Source organism: Rhipicephalus sanguineus, chromosome 3, assembly GCF_013339695.2.
Source record: "Rhipicephalus sanguineus isolate Rsan-2018 chromosome 3, BIME_Rsan_1.4, whole genome shotgun sequence".
NCBI classification, from domain to species: domain Eukaryota; kingdom Metazoa; phylum Arthropoda; class Arachnida; order Ixodida; family Ixodidae; genus Rhipicephalus; species Rhipicephalus sanguineus.
The window spans coordinates 150,184,188-150,197,978 of NC_051178.1; the positions used below are offsets into that span (position 1 = coordinate 150,184,188).

General features: G+C 47.8%; 1 protein-coding gene across 1 annotated transcript in view; it reads left to right on the forward strand.

Moving 5' to 3' along the window:
* LOC119385971 (uncharacterized) overlaps window positions 1-13,791 on the forward strand; it is an 83,045-nt gene continuing 69,254 nt past the window's right edge. Inside the window, exon 1 of the mRNA XM_049414177.1 lies at window positions 1-991. Coding sequence (XP_049270134.1) covers window positions 1-991 — 991 coding nt within the window. The remainder of the gene's footprint in view (window positions 992-13,791) is intronic.

A 13,791-nucleotide genomic window follows, 5' to 3' on the forward strand; every position in this document is an offset into this window, starting at 1 on the left:
ATGATTCCGAGCCCCAGAGGACGCATCCCAAGCCCTGATCAACCGGAAGCCGTGGAGCTTACACCGGTGCACCAACGGGCCAGCCGCCGTATTCGAGGAGATTCACCAGAATTCGGACCCCTTCCCGCTGCTTCAAGAGTACCGGCGACTGAGACAAGCGACACCACCACCATGACCAGCCAAGTTACACCGTCGCAGCTCATCGTGAGCCAACCTGTCATACCTAAGGTATTCCACGGCGACTCGTTCGAGGACGCTGAAGACTGGTTAGACCACTTCGAGAGAGTGGCAAATATCAACCAATGGAACGAAGAACGCAAGCTGCGCAACGTCTACGTTGCTTTGGAAGACTCTGAACGAGTGTGGTACGAAAACCACGAGGCATCCCTAACGTCTTGGGAAGAGTTTCGGCGGCAGCTACTGTGTACGTTCGGTAACAGTGATCGCCGGGAAAAGGCAGAAGCAGCTCTTCGTACACGGAACCAACGCACCAACGAGACCGTTGCAATGTACATAGAAGACATGTCCCGCCTGTTCAAACGAGCTGATCCCAGCATGACTGAAGACAAGAAGGTGCGCCATCTCATGCATGGGGTAAAACAAGAGCTGTTCGCGGGACTTGTTCGCAATCCGCCTCGCACAGTTGCGGAGTTTCGGTCGGAAGCAACAACCATCGAAACGACGCTGCATCAGAGAGCCCGGCAGTACAATCGCGACGTAGCCTGTACATCAGCTGGAGTCTACTCGGCAGGCGTTCCGGATAACCTGGACACCCTGCGGGAGCTCGTCCGGTCGGTAGTCAGGGTGGAGCTACGCAAGCTGCAGTCACCCGATGTTGCACCGGAACTGTCTATTGCTGATGTTGTGCGAGAAGAAATTAGGCACGCCATACGGGAGCCGCAGAGTGATGCAATACCGACACGACGCGCGGTAACGTACTCTGAGGTGCTCCGGCGACCTGCTGTCCACTGTGCGCCGATCGAAACGCCAAGTACCTACGCACAGACAACACGCAGTTCGCCCCATATGGTAGAGGCAGCACGCAGTCCACCTCGCGCGGCAGAAACAAGGCCTCGGAAAAGTGACGTATGGCGAGACGCCGAACGGAGGCCCCTGTGCTTCCACTGTGGAGAGGCTGGTCACTTGTACCGATTTTGCCGATACCGTCAGGCTGGTCTTAGGGGATTCGCTATCAACGCACCGTGTCCTCGAAACGGCGAAAGACCGTCCGACATCGAAGAATACCTATGCTCGCGTCAGAACTTTGACCTGCCTCGTCGTCATCAGCCACGCTCGCTATCCCCTATGCGCCACCGCTCGCCCAGCCCACGTCCCTTCACAAGCGCCGAATGGATTGGACCTCAAGTGCGTACTGCAGGCGGTCACCTTATAACGCCTCTCGGCAGGTGCACCGCAAGAGTTGGGATACGGGGCTTCACTTACGTCGGTGACTTCGTCGTCCTGCCCGTGTGTTCGAGGGAAGTTATACTGGGAATGGATTTCTTACAAGATAATGGTGCCATTATCAACTTACAGAGGTCAAGCGTATCATTTTCGACGGAACATGCTATAAAGGTAGCAGAAGCAGACGAACGATACACCACTCCACTACGCGTCGTCGATGATGATGTGACCGTACCGCCACGAAGCAGTGTAATGGTTCTCGTCAGGAATGATACATTTAACGACTGCGAAGGTGTGGCTGACAGCAACATGGATGTTTTCCTGAAAAAAAAGCGTTTGTGTAGCACGAGGAATTATTCAGTTGCGAAACGGGTGCGCAGATATCCTCCTGACAAATTTCGGGAACGAATTCCAGCATATCGCGAAGGAGACAACCATTGCCTTTCTCCATGAGTTCTGTGCAGCGACAGAAATATGCAGTCTCGAAACAACGTCAGTGGATGTAAAATCAACACCTGACGTCTGCGACGTAATATCTGTCAATCCCCAGCTTTCAGAAATTCAACGGCGACAGTTATACGACCTCGTACGGGAATTTGGCACCTGCTTCTCCAATAGCTCAAAGGTACGGCGCACGAGCATTGCCAAACACAGGATCATAACGGACGAGACAACCAGGCCGGTATGCCAGCATCCATATCGTGTTGCGCCAAAGGAAAGGGAGGTGATCAAGAATCAGGTACGGGAAATGCTTGAAGATGATGTTATCCAGCCTTCTAACAGTCCGTGGGCATCCCCCGTGGTGCTTGTCAAGAAAAAGGACAACACGCTGCGGTTTTGTGTCGACTACCGGAAACTGAATGCTGTGACTAAGCGGGATGTATATCCCCTTCCACGCATCGACGACACGTAAGATCGACTTCGGTGTGCCAAGGTTTTCTCATCACTGGATCTGAAAAGCGGATACTGGCAAATCGAAGTTGATGAACGCGATCGCGAGAAGACTGCATTTGTTACCCCGGACGGACTCTATGAATTTAAGGCTCTCCCATTTGGTCTCTGTTGTGCACCTGCAACGTTCCAGCGAATGATGGACACTGTACTTTCCGGATTGAAGTGGCAGTGTTGTTTAGTGTACCTAGACGACGTGATCATCTTCGCCGCTACATTCGAGGAGCACATCAAGCGTCTGCGGTCAGTGTTAGAGGCAATCCGTTCGGCAGATTTGACAATTAAGCCAGAGAAGTGTCAATTCGGTTTCGAAGAACTTCGATTTCTGGGGCACGTCTTCAGCGCCCAAGGTGTTCGCCCTGATCCCGATAAGACAGCCGCCGTCGCAAGGTTTCCGGTGCCAACAGATAAGAAGTCAGTACGGAGGTTTCTTGGTCTATGCGCTTATTATAGACGATTTGTCCGAAATTTCTCGAAGATCGCAGAACCCTTAACGAAACTTACGAGAGAAGATGTGCCCTTCCAGTGGCAAAACGAGCAACAAAGCGCCTTCGACGAATTAAGAAAACGACTGGAAAAGCCCCCAATCCTTTCCCATTTTGACGAGACAGCTGACACGGAAATACACACAGACGCCAGTAACATCGGCCTTGGATCCATTCTAATACAGTGGCAGAATGGCGAAGAAAAAGTGATAGCTTACGCCAGCCGAACTCTATCGAAAGCGGAAACGAACTATTCAGCCACAGAAAAAGAATGCCTTGCCGTCATCTGGGCCATCAGTAAATTTCGGCCGTACCTATACGGTAGGCCTTTCAAGGCAGTCAGCGATCATCATGCCCTTTGCTGGCTGGAGAACCTCAAGGACCCATCTGGACGATTAGCAAGGTGGAGCCTCAGACTGCAGGAATATGATATCACCGTGGTATACCGTGCTGGGAGGAAGCATACCGATGCCGACTGTTTGTCGCGGGCGCCTGCAGACACAGCACTATCAGAGGAAGAGGACTTTCCATTCGTAGGGGTTGTCGAGACTACTAAAATAGCCGAATGTCAACGCGCAGACGACGAATTGCTCCCGCTCATTAAACGCCTGGAAGGAGCCAACGTACGAATACCTCGTATATTTTCTCGAAGCCTCACATCGTTCTGCCTCCGAAGAAATGTTCTGTACAAGAGAAACTTTAAGCCAAACCGTGAGAAGTTCTTGCTTGTCGTTCCTGCAAGTATGCGGCAAGAAATACTACGAGCGTGCCACGATGAGCCCACATCTGGACATTTGGGCGTGACTCGAACGCTTGCTAGAATCAGTCTGCATTATTATTGGCCCAAGCTATTAGCTTCAGTACAGCACTATATTAAGACATGCCGTGAGTGCCAAAGACGAAAAACACCAAGTATTAAACCGACTGGCCTCCTCCAACCCATAGATCCGCCGAAAGCGCCGTTCCAACAAGTTGGAATGGACCTCCTTGGACCCTTCCCGACCTCTTCACTCGGCAAGAAATGGATCGTTGTGGCGACGGATTACTTGACCAGATACGCCGAAACAGACTCCTTGCAACGGGGAACGGCGGCTGAAGTGGCCCAGTTTTTTGTAAACAGCATAGTCCTCCGGCATGGCGCTCCGACTGTCGTAATCACTGATCGCGGAACGGCCTTCACAGCGGAACTTATGAAGTGCCTGCTGAATATGACTCACACTATTCACAGAAAAACTACCGCCTATCATCCCCAAAGCAATGGCCTGACTGAACGGCTCAACAGAACTCTAACCGACATGATATCTATGTATGTCGATGTCGAGCACAAAAAGTGGGACGAAATTTTACCCTACGTCACCTTCGCCTATAACACCGCCGTACAAGAGACCACCAAGGTTGCCCCGTTTCAACTAGTTTACGGTCGTGAAGTTGCCACAACACTGGACGCTATGTTACCGATAGACCAAGATGACTACCCCTCTGATCTTGACGACTTTCTACAACGAGCGGAAGAAGCCCGCCAATTAGCAAGGTACCGAATACGTCGCCAACACCGGATCGACGCCGACCGCTACAACCGGGGAAGACGTGAAACGCGGTATGACGTTGGCGACAAAGTGTGGATATGGACCCCAGTACGACGACGCGGTCTGTCTGAAAAACTCATTTGCCGATATTTTGGTCCCTATGAAGTAGTACAGCGACTCAGTGACCTGGTTTATGAAGTCAAGCCTGCAGGACACGCGCCTTCGCGACGACGCAATCCCACTGAGCACGTACACGTTGTGCGCATGAAGCCATACCACGACCGACACGAAGATTAGCCACCCCAGTCGCCCACTGTACTACCAACTCGTTCCTCGAAACCCGCCCACAAATGGAACTCTGCATACAGCCTCATCGCACGCATCGGGGCGATGCGTCTTGAGAGGGGGAATAATGCCACGGAAAACTGCCATCAGTCCGTACAACGCAGGCGTCGCAAACGAAGCGCAACGAAGACGGCACCGCTACGACAGATGAAGCCAGCCACAATGCGCCGGCCGCCCCTGCATGCGCACGAGCTTCGGCCGAGCAGCCAACGCGCGTGAAGAGAAAGACGGTGTTCGAATGAGAGGCTCGTGAGAGCTGCGGACTTTCGGTTCCTTCCGAATTTTCTGTGTTTCCTTTTGGCTTTTGGGCACAAGTTCGCCCTTCAATAAATAGTGTAAATACCAAATCCTTGTGGAGACCGGTGTTACAATATGCAATATAGAGCGGTAGAAGAGTAAAATAAGCACCAAGCGTCGCACAACGCTAATTCTGTAACCAGGCGTCACACAATGCGAATTGCGCAACGAGTAGATTGTTGAATGCTTCCAACCCATTACATAGGGCTCTGCCATAATTCTTCATAGCCATCAGGCACAGCATCAACAAAGTGCGCATAATGCCTTACATGCGTTCAGCAGGTACCACGGCTCTCCGTAAAATGACGAAAAATGGCACAGTGCCTGCTGGCCTGCTTCTCAAAAAAAAGTCACAGTTTCGCCGCAAGGGCGAAGCAATGAATGCGATAGCAAGGAACTAATGCTATACGAAGTGAGGCTCGCCAATGGATACTCTCAGTTTGAACAGCGCTTCTGTTGCAAAGGCGGCCGAAGCAGCGAAGGAAACTAGCGTGCTTCAAGTGTCGAGCTGTGACACTTGATAGTTCGCGCTCATCTTCTGTTTGTTCGTTTAGCGGCGTCCCTGAGCTCGAGTGACATTCGTACGCGCCGTAACATGAGCGCGGACATCACGGTGAAAGCGTGAAACATTCCTCTACCCCGCGCCACGAGAAAACCGCGCGAGCAGACAGCGGAAGGGCAAGCTTCTCCCATGCGCAAATATAAGAAGAAGCGAGCGAGCTCGCCGACGACTTTTAAATGCGCCCGTCGGGCTCCTAGCGCCACCTCGCTGGTAATGAAGAAACGCTTATTATCGCCTTCTGTCTCTGAGTCCGTCCAGCGCTAAACGGTGTGTATATAACGCTCGCCGTTAGCTACGTAGAGGATCTGCGTTTCGTGGCGTAGTGGATAGCGCCGCTCGCTGCGGAGCAAGAAGTCCCTGGTTCGATTCCGCGCTTCGGAAGCATTTTTCTGAATTATTTTTCTTTGGGGCTTTTATATATATATACATACTTATACATATACGGTGCATGACGGCGACGGCGACGGCAAAATTCAGCCGAGACTGTCCATATAATTGCTATCGCAATAATTACAATGATTTATAGCGTAGAGGGTTCTTCGCAAGTGCACTTGTATTGTTTGCCAAGGAAGCCCATAAGCGCGTGATCCATTTCCTCGGGGTCTCAGTAAAATTACAATGATTTGGTGCGTAGTGGGTTCCTCACAAGTGCACTTGTATTGGTTGCCAAGAAAGCCCATAAGCGCATGATCCATTTCCTCGGGATCTCAGTAAAATTACAGTGATTTGTAGCGTAGTGGGTTCCTCGTAAATGCACTTGTATTGGTTGCCAAGGAAGGCCACAGGCGCATGATCCATTTCCTGGGGGTCTCAGTAAAGTTCTTCCCCTCCCCCACCGTCTCTCTCCCATGCCAATGTATGTTATACAGCATGACGGGAGAGGGAAATAGCGACCGGGCGTCACTCAATGCAAATTACATAACTGGTGGGCCGTTTAATGCTTCCAACCCGTTACAAAGGATTGAGCCATAATTCTTCATCGTCATCAGTCGTCGCGTCAACAAAGTGCACATAATGCCTTACAGACGTGTAGCTGGTGCCTCGCTTCTCCGCAGAATGACGAATAATGGCTTAGTAGGTGCTTCGCCACTTCACAAGAATTGTGATTTATGGCGTAGTGGGTACCTTTCTAGTGTACTTGTATTGCAGCCCCAAGAGAGCTTACAACGGGCTCTAGAAACGCCGCTCTTCCAGCTTTCGCTGTGACTGTGCTGCGGTTTCAGCGCAGGCCTTTTTTGTGAGCACGACGGGATGTGGGGGATGAAAGGCAGGTGCTACTCAACCTGGTCAGCGGAGGGTGGTTTTGAGGCTGCAAGAAACACAAGGCACGCTCCATGTCAGCGTGATTGGCAACGCCTCTTAACTTCAGAAGGACATGGACCCTTCCAAAGTTGTCTGCCCAACAGTTTTAGGGGCGAAGCTCCTTATAGCGGCACCTGTTCGTCCCGTAGTAGTGTGTAGTCTTAAAAAAATCACAGCATATCCACAGAGTGAATGATGATGAGTGGGCGAAGCTGCGGAGGTTCATCGGCAAACCGTGAATCTTCCGTGAATTCTGCCCAGTACATCGTCACCGACGTGAGATCGGGCGCGTTTATACTAAAGGTTCGATGAGTTATGACGACTTGCAGCTCACTTTAATTTTACATGTACGCTGTGAATTTTCATTCTTTAGAAAACCATTGCTTTAGAAAACATCGGGCGTCTTTCGTTAAGCAGCTGGCGTCTTTTCGTTTTGCTTTAGAAACATCTTGCGTTCTTTAGTTTTGCTTTTAGAAAACATCTGGCGTCTTTCGTTGGTTTATTTCATCAATCAACGGCGTTTTGAACAAAATTTTTATTGTTTAATCACGCACAGGAGAAATCTCACCAGGCACTACCTTGGAGGTAAACAATGGCTGCTAATGGGAATGAGAGACAGAAGAAGTCGGCTTTTAGCTAACACTTACACTTCTACTTCTACTAACGTTTCCTACTGGAACATGCCAATGGCTGCTAATGGGGAATGAGAGACAGAAGAATTCGGCTTTTAGTTAACGCGCACGCTGCGAATTCTTTATTGTTCAACAACGAACAGGAAAAATCTCCCACCGGCACCACCTTGGAGGTCAAGATCTGGTACTGGCGTTACGACTGGTTACGCACTACGACTACGACAACTACGAGGGACGAACGGGTGCCGCTTTAAGGAGCTTCGCCCCTAAAACGGAGGGGGCGTGCACACATGAAGGCTCCCTAAAGACAATGCGCTGCGACAGTACGTGATATGTATCGCCCTCTCCTCTCCTACGCTTCCTCCTCTTTCTCATCTCCTACGGTCCCCCCCCCCCGCCCTCTATCTTGCCTCGCGGCGCAGCGGCGCCGACGTAGGCAGCGTCGCGAGGCAGCGTCTTGATTGAAAAAACCGACCGCTCGCGCTGCACAACCGTTCACTGACCACCCCGTATATATAGGCACTGGATTTTGATCTCCAAGGTAGTGCATGTGTGCGATTTCTCCTCTGCGTGATTAAACAATGAAAATTCACAGCGTACATGTAAAAATAAAGTGAGCTGCAAGTCGTCATAACTCTCATCGAACGTTCAGTATAAACGCGCCCGATCTCACGTCGGTGATGATGTATTGGGCAGAATTCACGGAAGATTCACGGTTTACCGATGAACCTCTGCAGCTTCGCCCACTCATCATCATTTCACTCCGTGGATATGCTGTGATTTTTTTCCGAGTACATACAAAGATGCGGCATTTTCGATGCGTTTTCATTCTTATTTGCGTCACCGTAACAGCGAATGGCGTCAGGCAAGTTGAAATCAATAGGAAAGGGGAGGGGGGTATTGGCACGCACGACGTAGCGTCAGGAATATGTGTGAGCGCGACGTGACTTCACTGATAACAAAGGCGGGCGAAGGCCTGTGCGTGCTCTTAAGAAAAAAGAGTCCCGGGCGATTCTTGCGCAGAAAGAGTGCATTTTGCGCATGCGCATTTCCTCGCCGATCTCATCACTTCACGCAGTGATAAGGCGCTGGCAAGGCGTGCTGCTCACGCTCCCACGATATTGCTAAAATTTTGGCTGATTGTGCTCCGTGCACTTTGCTGTAAGTACGTCGTTTAATTGTCTGCTTTACGAAAGATTTGCGTCGCATAGATTCTAACATGTGCGTGGGAATGATTTTGTGAGGCCTTCCACATCTGTGTGTGAACACCTGCAACATTGTGAAGACCCACTTCAAGACAGCCACCACTTGCCTGGGCGCCTGGCCCGTTCCCAACAGTATGTAGAGACCTGGAATATTTATTGTTACGCGATTACCTCGTTTTTGTGGCAGTTGCTTTTTGTGAATTAATACCTAAGCATAATCACTGTCGTCAATTTTTACCTCTGCTTTCATAAACACGGAAAATTTCCGATTGTTTCTGGCATAATATTCAGCAAATTGTCTTAATGACATTCGCCGCATGCGTTTCCCTCTGTATAGTGAGTTCGCTATTCTCAGTGAAGTCCAACAGAAGGACAGCTAGAATATAATGAAACACACATATTAATGAAGGCATTGCAGTTCCAAAGTGAAGTGTGGCCAGATTACTGCTGCGCACCAGGCTCAGTAGACACGTTTGTCATTCATAGTCCATATAATAAAGGTTGTGGCGAAACGCATTATGGCGCAATATTCATGCGTTTGAAATTGAATTAACATGGCAAGTTGGGCGAGTTGGTACATTAGCATATTGAACGTGCAGCGCTGCACAGACGAGGGACGAAGAATTGGACTAATTTTTCGTCCCTCACCTGTGCCGCGCTGCACGTTCAACATATATGCCTGAATCTGATCGCCTGGCGACCCAAGTGCTTCAGAGATAATCGCCAGTGGTAACCTGCGGGTCACCCCAGGAGGTAAGCGGAAGGCGCGAGCAGTGGCCGAACCACATCTCCGTGCGCTAGCGGAAGCAGTGCGCACTACATGACATGCGCAAAAGGAATTGCGATATCTTTTTGACGACTAGCCTCGTCGGCGGCTCCGGCGAAAAACTTTTTCTAACGGTCGACACGAGGAGTAGTTTTAAGCTTGGGGCGCATACACTCTAAGAAAAAATCGAGTATTTGGGGAGTATTTCTGCCACTCAACTATAATCGTCATCAGGCTTGCTCGCGTTTCCTTTTTTGAAAACCCGGCTCTCATCACTTTCCTATCGGGAATGCGATGTCACGCTGATGGCGCGCACGCCATTCGTGACCGGAAAGTGCCGGGACCGCGGTGATAACGCAAGGAAAGCACGCGAGGTAGATGACGATTACAGTTGTGGGGCAGAAATACTCCCAAAATACTCGATTTTTTCTTAGCATGTTGTTGTCCGCCGGCGAACGGCTCTTGCAAGAAACGTTTGCTTGATACACGCGCGGAGCCAGTCATTGGCCAATCTTTGTTTCGTTGTGAACGCGGTGACTGCTGTTGTAGCGGCCGTGTCTCGGTTCGATGGTTTGAAAGGGCGCAAGACTTTCATCACGTGGCGGTCATCGAATGCCGTAAATGCAGTGAATCGCGAGTAGGCCTTTGAAGAAAAGCCTAGCATATTTTTCACCTCAGATGCACAGTATGTCGCCCAGATGTACTCCGTGAACTAATGGACACAGTTCATTTATCCTTAGTGCAAATAGCAAGCAGGTTACGGATTACGTGTTGGCAATGTCAAAAGTTCAAGTAATAAATGCGAAGCATTTCTTAGCGAACTTCTGCGACTTTGAGCGTATCTATCTATCTATCTATCTATCTATCTATCTATCTATCTATCTATCTATCTATCTATCTATCTATCTATCTATCTATCTATCTATCTATCTATCTATCTATCTATCTATCTATCTATCTATCTATCTATCTATCTATCTATCTATCTATCTATCTATCTATCTATCTATCTATCTATCTATCTATCTATCTATCTATCTATCTATCTATCTATCTATCTATCTATCTATCTATCTATCTATCTATCTATCTATCTATCTATCTATCTGTCTGTCTGTCTGTCTGTCTGTCTGTCTGTCTGTCTGTCTGTCTGTCTATCTGTCTATCTATCTATCTATCTATCTATCTATCTATCTATCTATCTATCTATCTATCTATCTATCTATCTATCTATCTATCTATCTATCTATCTATCTATCTATCTATCTATCTATCTATCTAGCCGCCTACGACTTTGTGCTCTCCTGGTCGCTTGGTTCATCGAATGTGCACCAAAATTGGTATGGCGTAACATGACTGTATGACGAACATAAATGACAAGTCATAACATGAAAATCATGACACGCATGTCATGTACAGCATGATTTACATGCTACGCTCATGGTGCGCTGGCGGCCGTTTCACTAGTTTGATATACACCAAAATTGGTATTGTGTGACGTGACTGTATGACGAACATAAAAGCTCGAGTTAACATGAAAATCATGACACGCACGTCATGCACAGCATGACTTACGTGCCACGCTCATGGAGCGCTGGCGGCAGTTTCGCTAGCTTGATATACACCAAAATTGGTATCTTGTGACGTGACTGTGTAATGAACATAAATAACACGAGTTAACATGAAAATCATGACACGCATGTCATGTACAGCATGACTTACGTGCCACGCTCATGGAGCGCTGGCGGCAGTTTCGCTAGCTTGATCTACCCCGAAATTGGTATTGCGCGACGTGACTGTGTGACGAACATAAAAACTCGAGTTAACATGAAAATCATGACACGCATGTCATGTACAGCACGACTTCCGTGCCACGCTCATGGAGCGCTGGCGGCCGTTTCGCTATAGCTTGATCTACCACGAAATTGGTATTGCGCGACGTGACTGTGTGACGAACATAAAAACACGAGTTAACATGACAATCATGACACGCATGTCATGTACAGCATGACTTACGTGCCACGCTCATGGGGCGCTGGCGGCGGTTTCGCTAGATTTATTTCCGTGGTGATTAAAGCGAAATGACACACTTGTGTACTGAGACTTTCGTCTGTCAATTTAGATTGCGCGATTGCGCATGCAAAAAAAAGAAGAAAAAAAAGAATCGTTGCGCTGGTTAGAGACGAGCAATGTTATTTGCTGGCTCCCTTAATTCTTTCTTATTGAGGCCCGTGTACTTAGATTTAGGTGCACGTTAAAGAACCCCAGGTGGCCGAAATTTCCGGAGCCCTCCACTACGGCGTCTCTCATAATCATAGCGTGGTTTTGGTACGTTAAACCCCAGATATTATTATTATTATTATTATTATTATTATTATTATTATTATTATTATTATTATTATTATTATTATTATTAATTCTTTCTTAAACTGTAAGCCATAATTACATAGTTGTTTTCTTGTTTTTTTTTTGCAATTCCTTCTCGAGTCAATCGTGCTTTTATATATTTTTTCCACACGGAGTGCTTGTTTGCACACAGGAGAGGAGAGCGACCCATACTGCATATATGTGTATGCTGGAAGAATAAGTTATCGCGTATTGCACATAGTATAGCCTCTCTTGTGAGCAGTGCGTGCAGCAAACCTTCCTCTGCCATTCTCGCCAATACACCAACACTCGAACTTATGACTTGCTTCGCAAAGCGGCACTGGCGCAGTTCATAAAGCCATCATCGTTCAAGCCGCGCGTCATGACGCTGTTCTGTTATGGGCTACAATTAACGTTACAATTTTCACGGCTTTGACGGTTATCCTTAAAAAAAAAAAAAGAATATTCAGAGAAACGCCGTTAAAATATCTTAGTAGCTCGTGCAACCATCGTCGCTGTTTTAACCCAAGATGTCAAGATTATCGGTGACTGCTTTAACCGCGTTTGGAACGGAGAATGCCATAAGAAGCTAACTCTCGTCGGGTGATGAGAAACAAAACAAACAAATTTCTTGCCCCCGCTAGAGCGGCGGGTAGAATGGGTCAGCGCTGCTTTACTCCTGCCCAACACTGCGTGGAGCATAGGGTAACCATAGCGACATGGAGTTTGATTTCTTTCGTATAGGAAAGGTGAGCAAACACTAGCTTGTACAAGGAACACGGGCTAATCGATTAGTTGGTCGCGTTGCGGTGTTTCTTAAAAGGATGCATTAGCTCGCACAGAACTTCGTCGTATAATGCAATGCTGACTGTTTGGAAAGCTTTCTTGAAATTTTTTTTATAAACTGCCGCATGGCTGGCGTCTTATAGTATAGTCAGTTCCGACGCAATGAGTCAACCCAGTCAATTGACGAGAAGAAAAAAGGCAAGCAAAAATCGAGAAGTTTCCAGACCACTACATTAATCGACGCAAGCCGCATACAGCCCGTATGTCAGCACGGAAGACGAAAATAGCTTGCACGAAAATGGCTAAACGAGTCATAATAATTTAACGTAACACACGAGGATGGCTAGACAGTATGTGTGTACCAGAGTTGCGAGCAAGAGTTTCCGTACAGCTATGTATCTTGGTTAAAATGATATTTGTAGCCCACTCAAACTCAGGAAGCCTGTGAATGTAAAGTCCGTCGATATGGGTAGTTCAATTTGCCCATCTTATGACGACATTGCTATTTCGCACAGTGTATTACAGTGCATGACAAAGATGAAAAAAAGAACCTCAAGATGTATTCCTTAACACTATCCTTTCTGTACACTCCTACAAAATTATGACAATAAAATAAATAACCAATTTCTTCAACTTGTTTCATTCTTATACTACCGACCACTCTTTCCCAACCGTGCAACCGCATATGACTGTCGTTCTTTTTTTGTTAAGTTCTTCCTAGAGAGTCAACATAGTTATTCGAAGAATAGGAGAGGTAAGCAAGAAAAAAAAAAAGGAAAGAAAGAGAGAGATATAATGGTTCACCGTGGAAGAATGCTGCCTTCGCAGTAAACGAGTTCAGAGCCCATTGAATCGCTGAATTCCGTAGCTTTTTTTTTTCTTTTTGTAGGCGCTGAAAGCCACCGTAACAGTCGCCGTGCTTTCCACAATAATATGTTCTTTAAACCTCACGTTACTTCTTTTTTTCTGTGTCCAAATTGTCATTGTGGAGCGGCTGTCATCTCGCCTAAAGTCCCTAGATTTTTCCCTGTTAACGAAAAATCTAGGGACTTTAATCTCGCCGTCTTCTGTCTGTTCCTGACTAAATGACTTACTGCTATTGCCGCATTTTTCTGTCAGCCTTCACATTTACACAAAGGTTCGTTGATTGGTTGGCTGCTCTT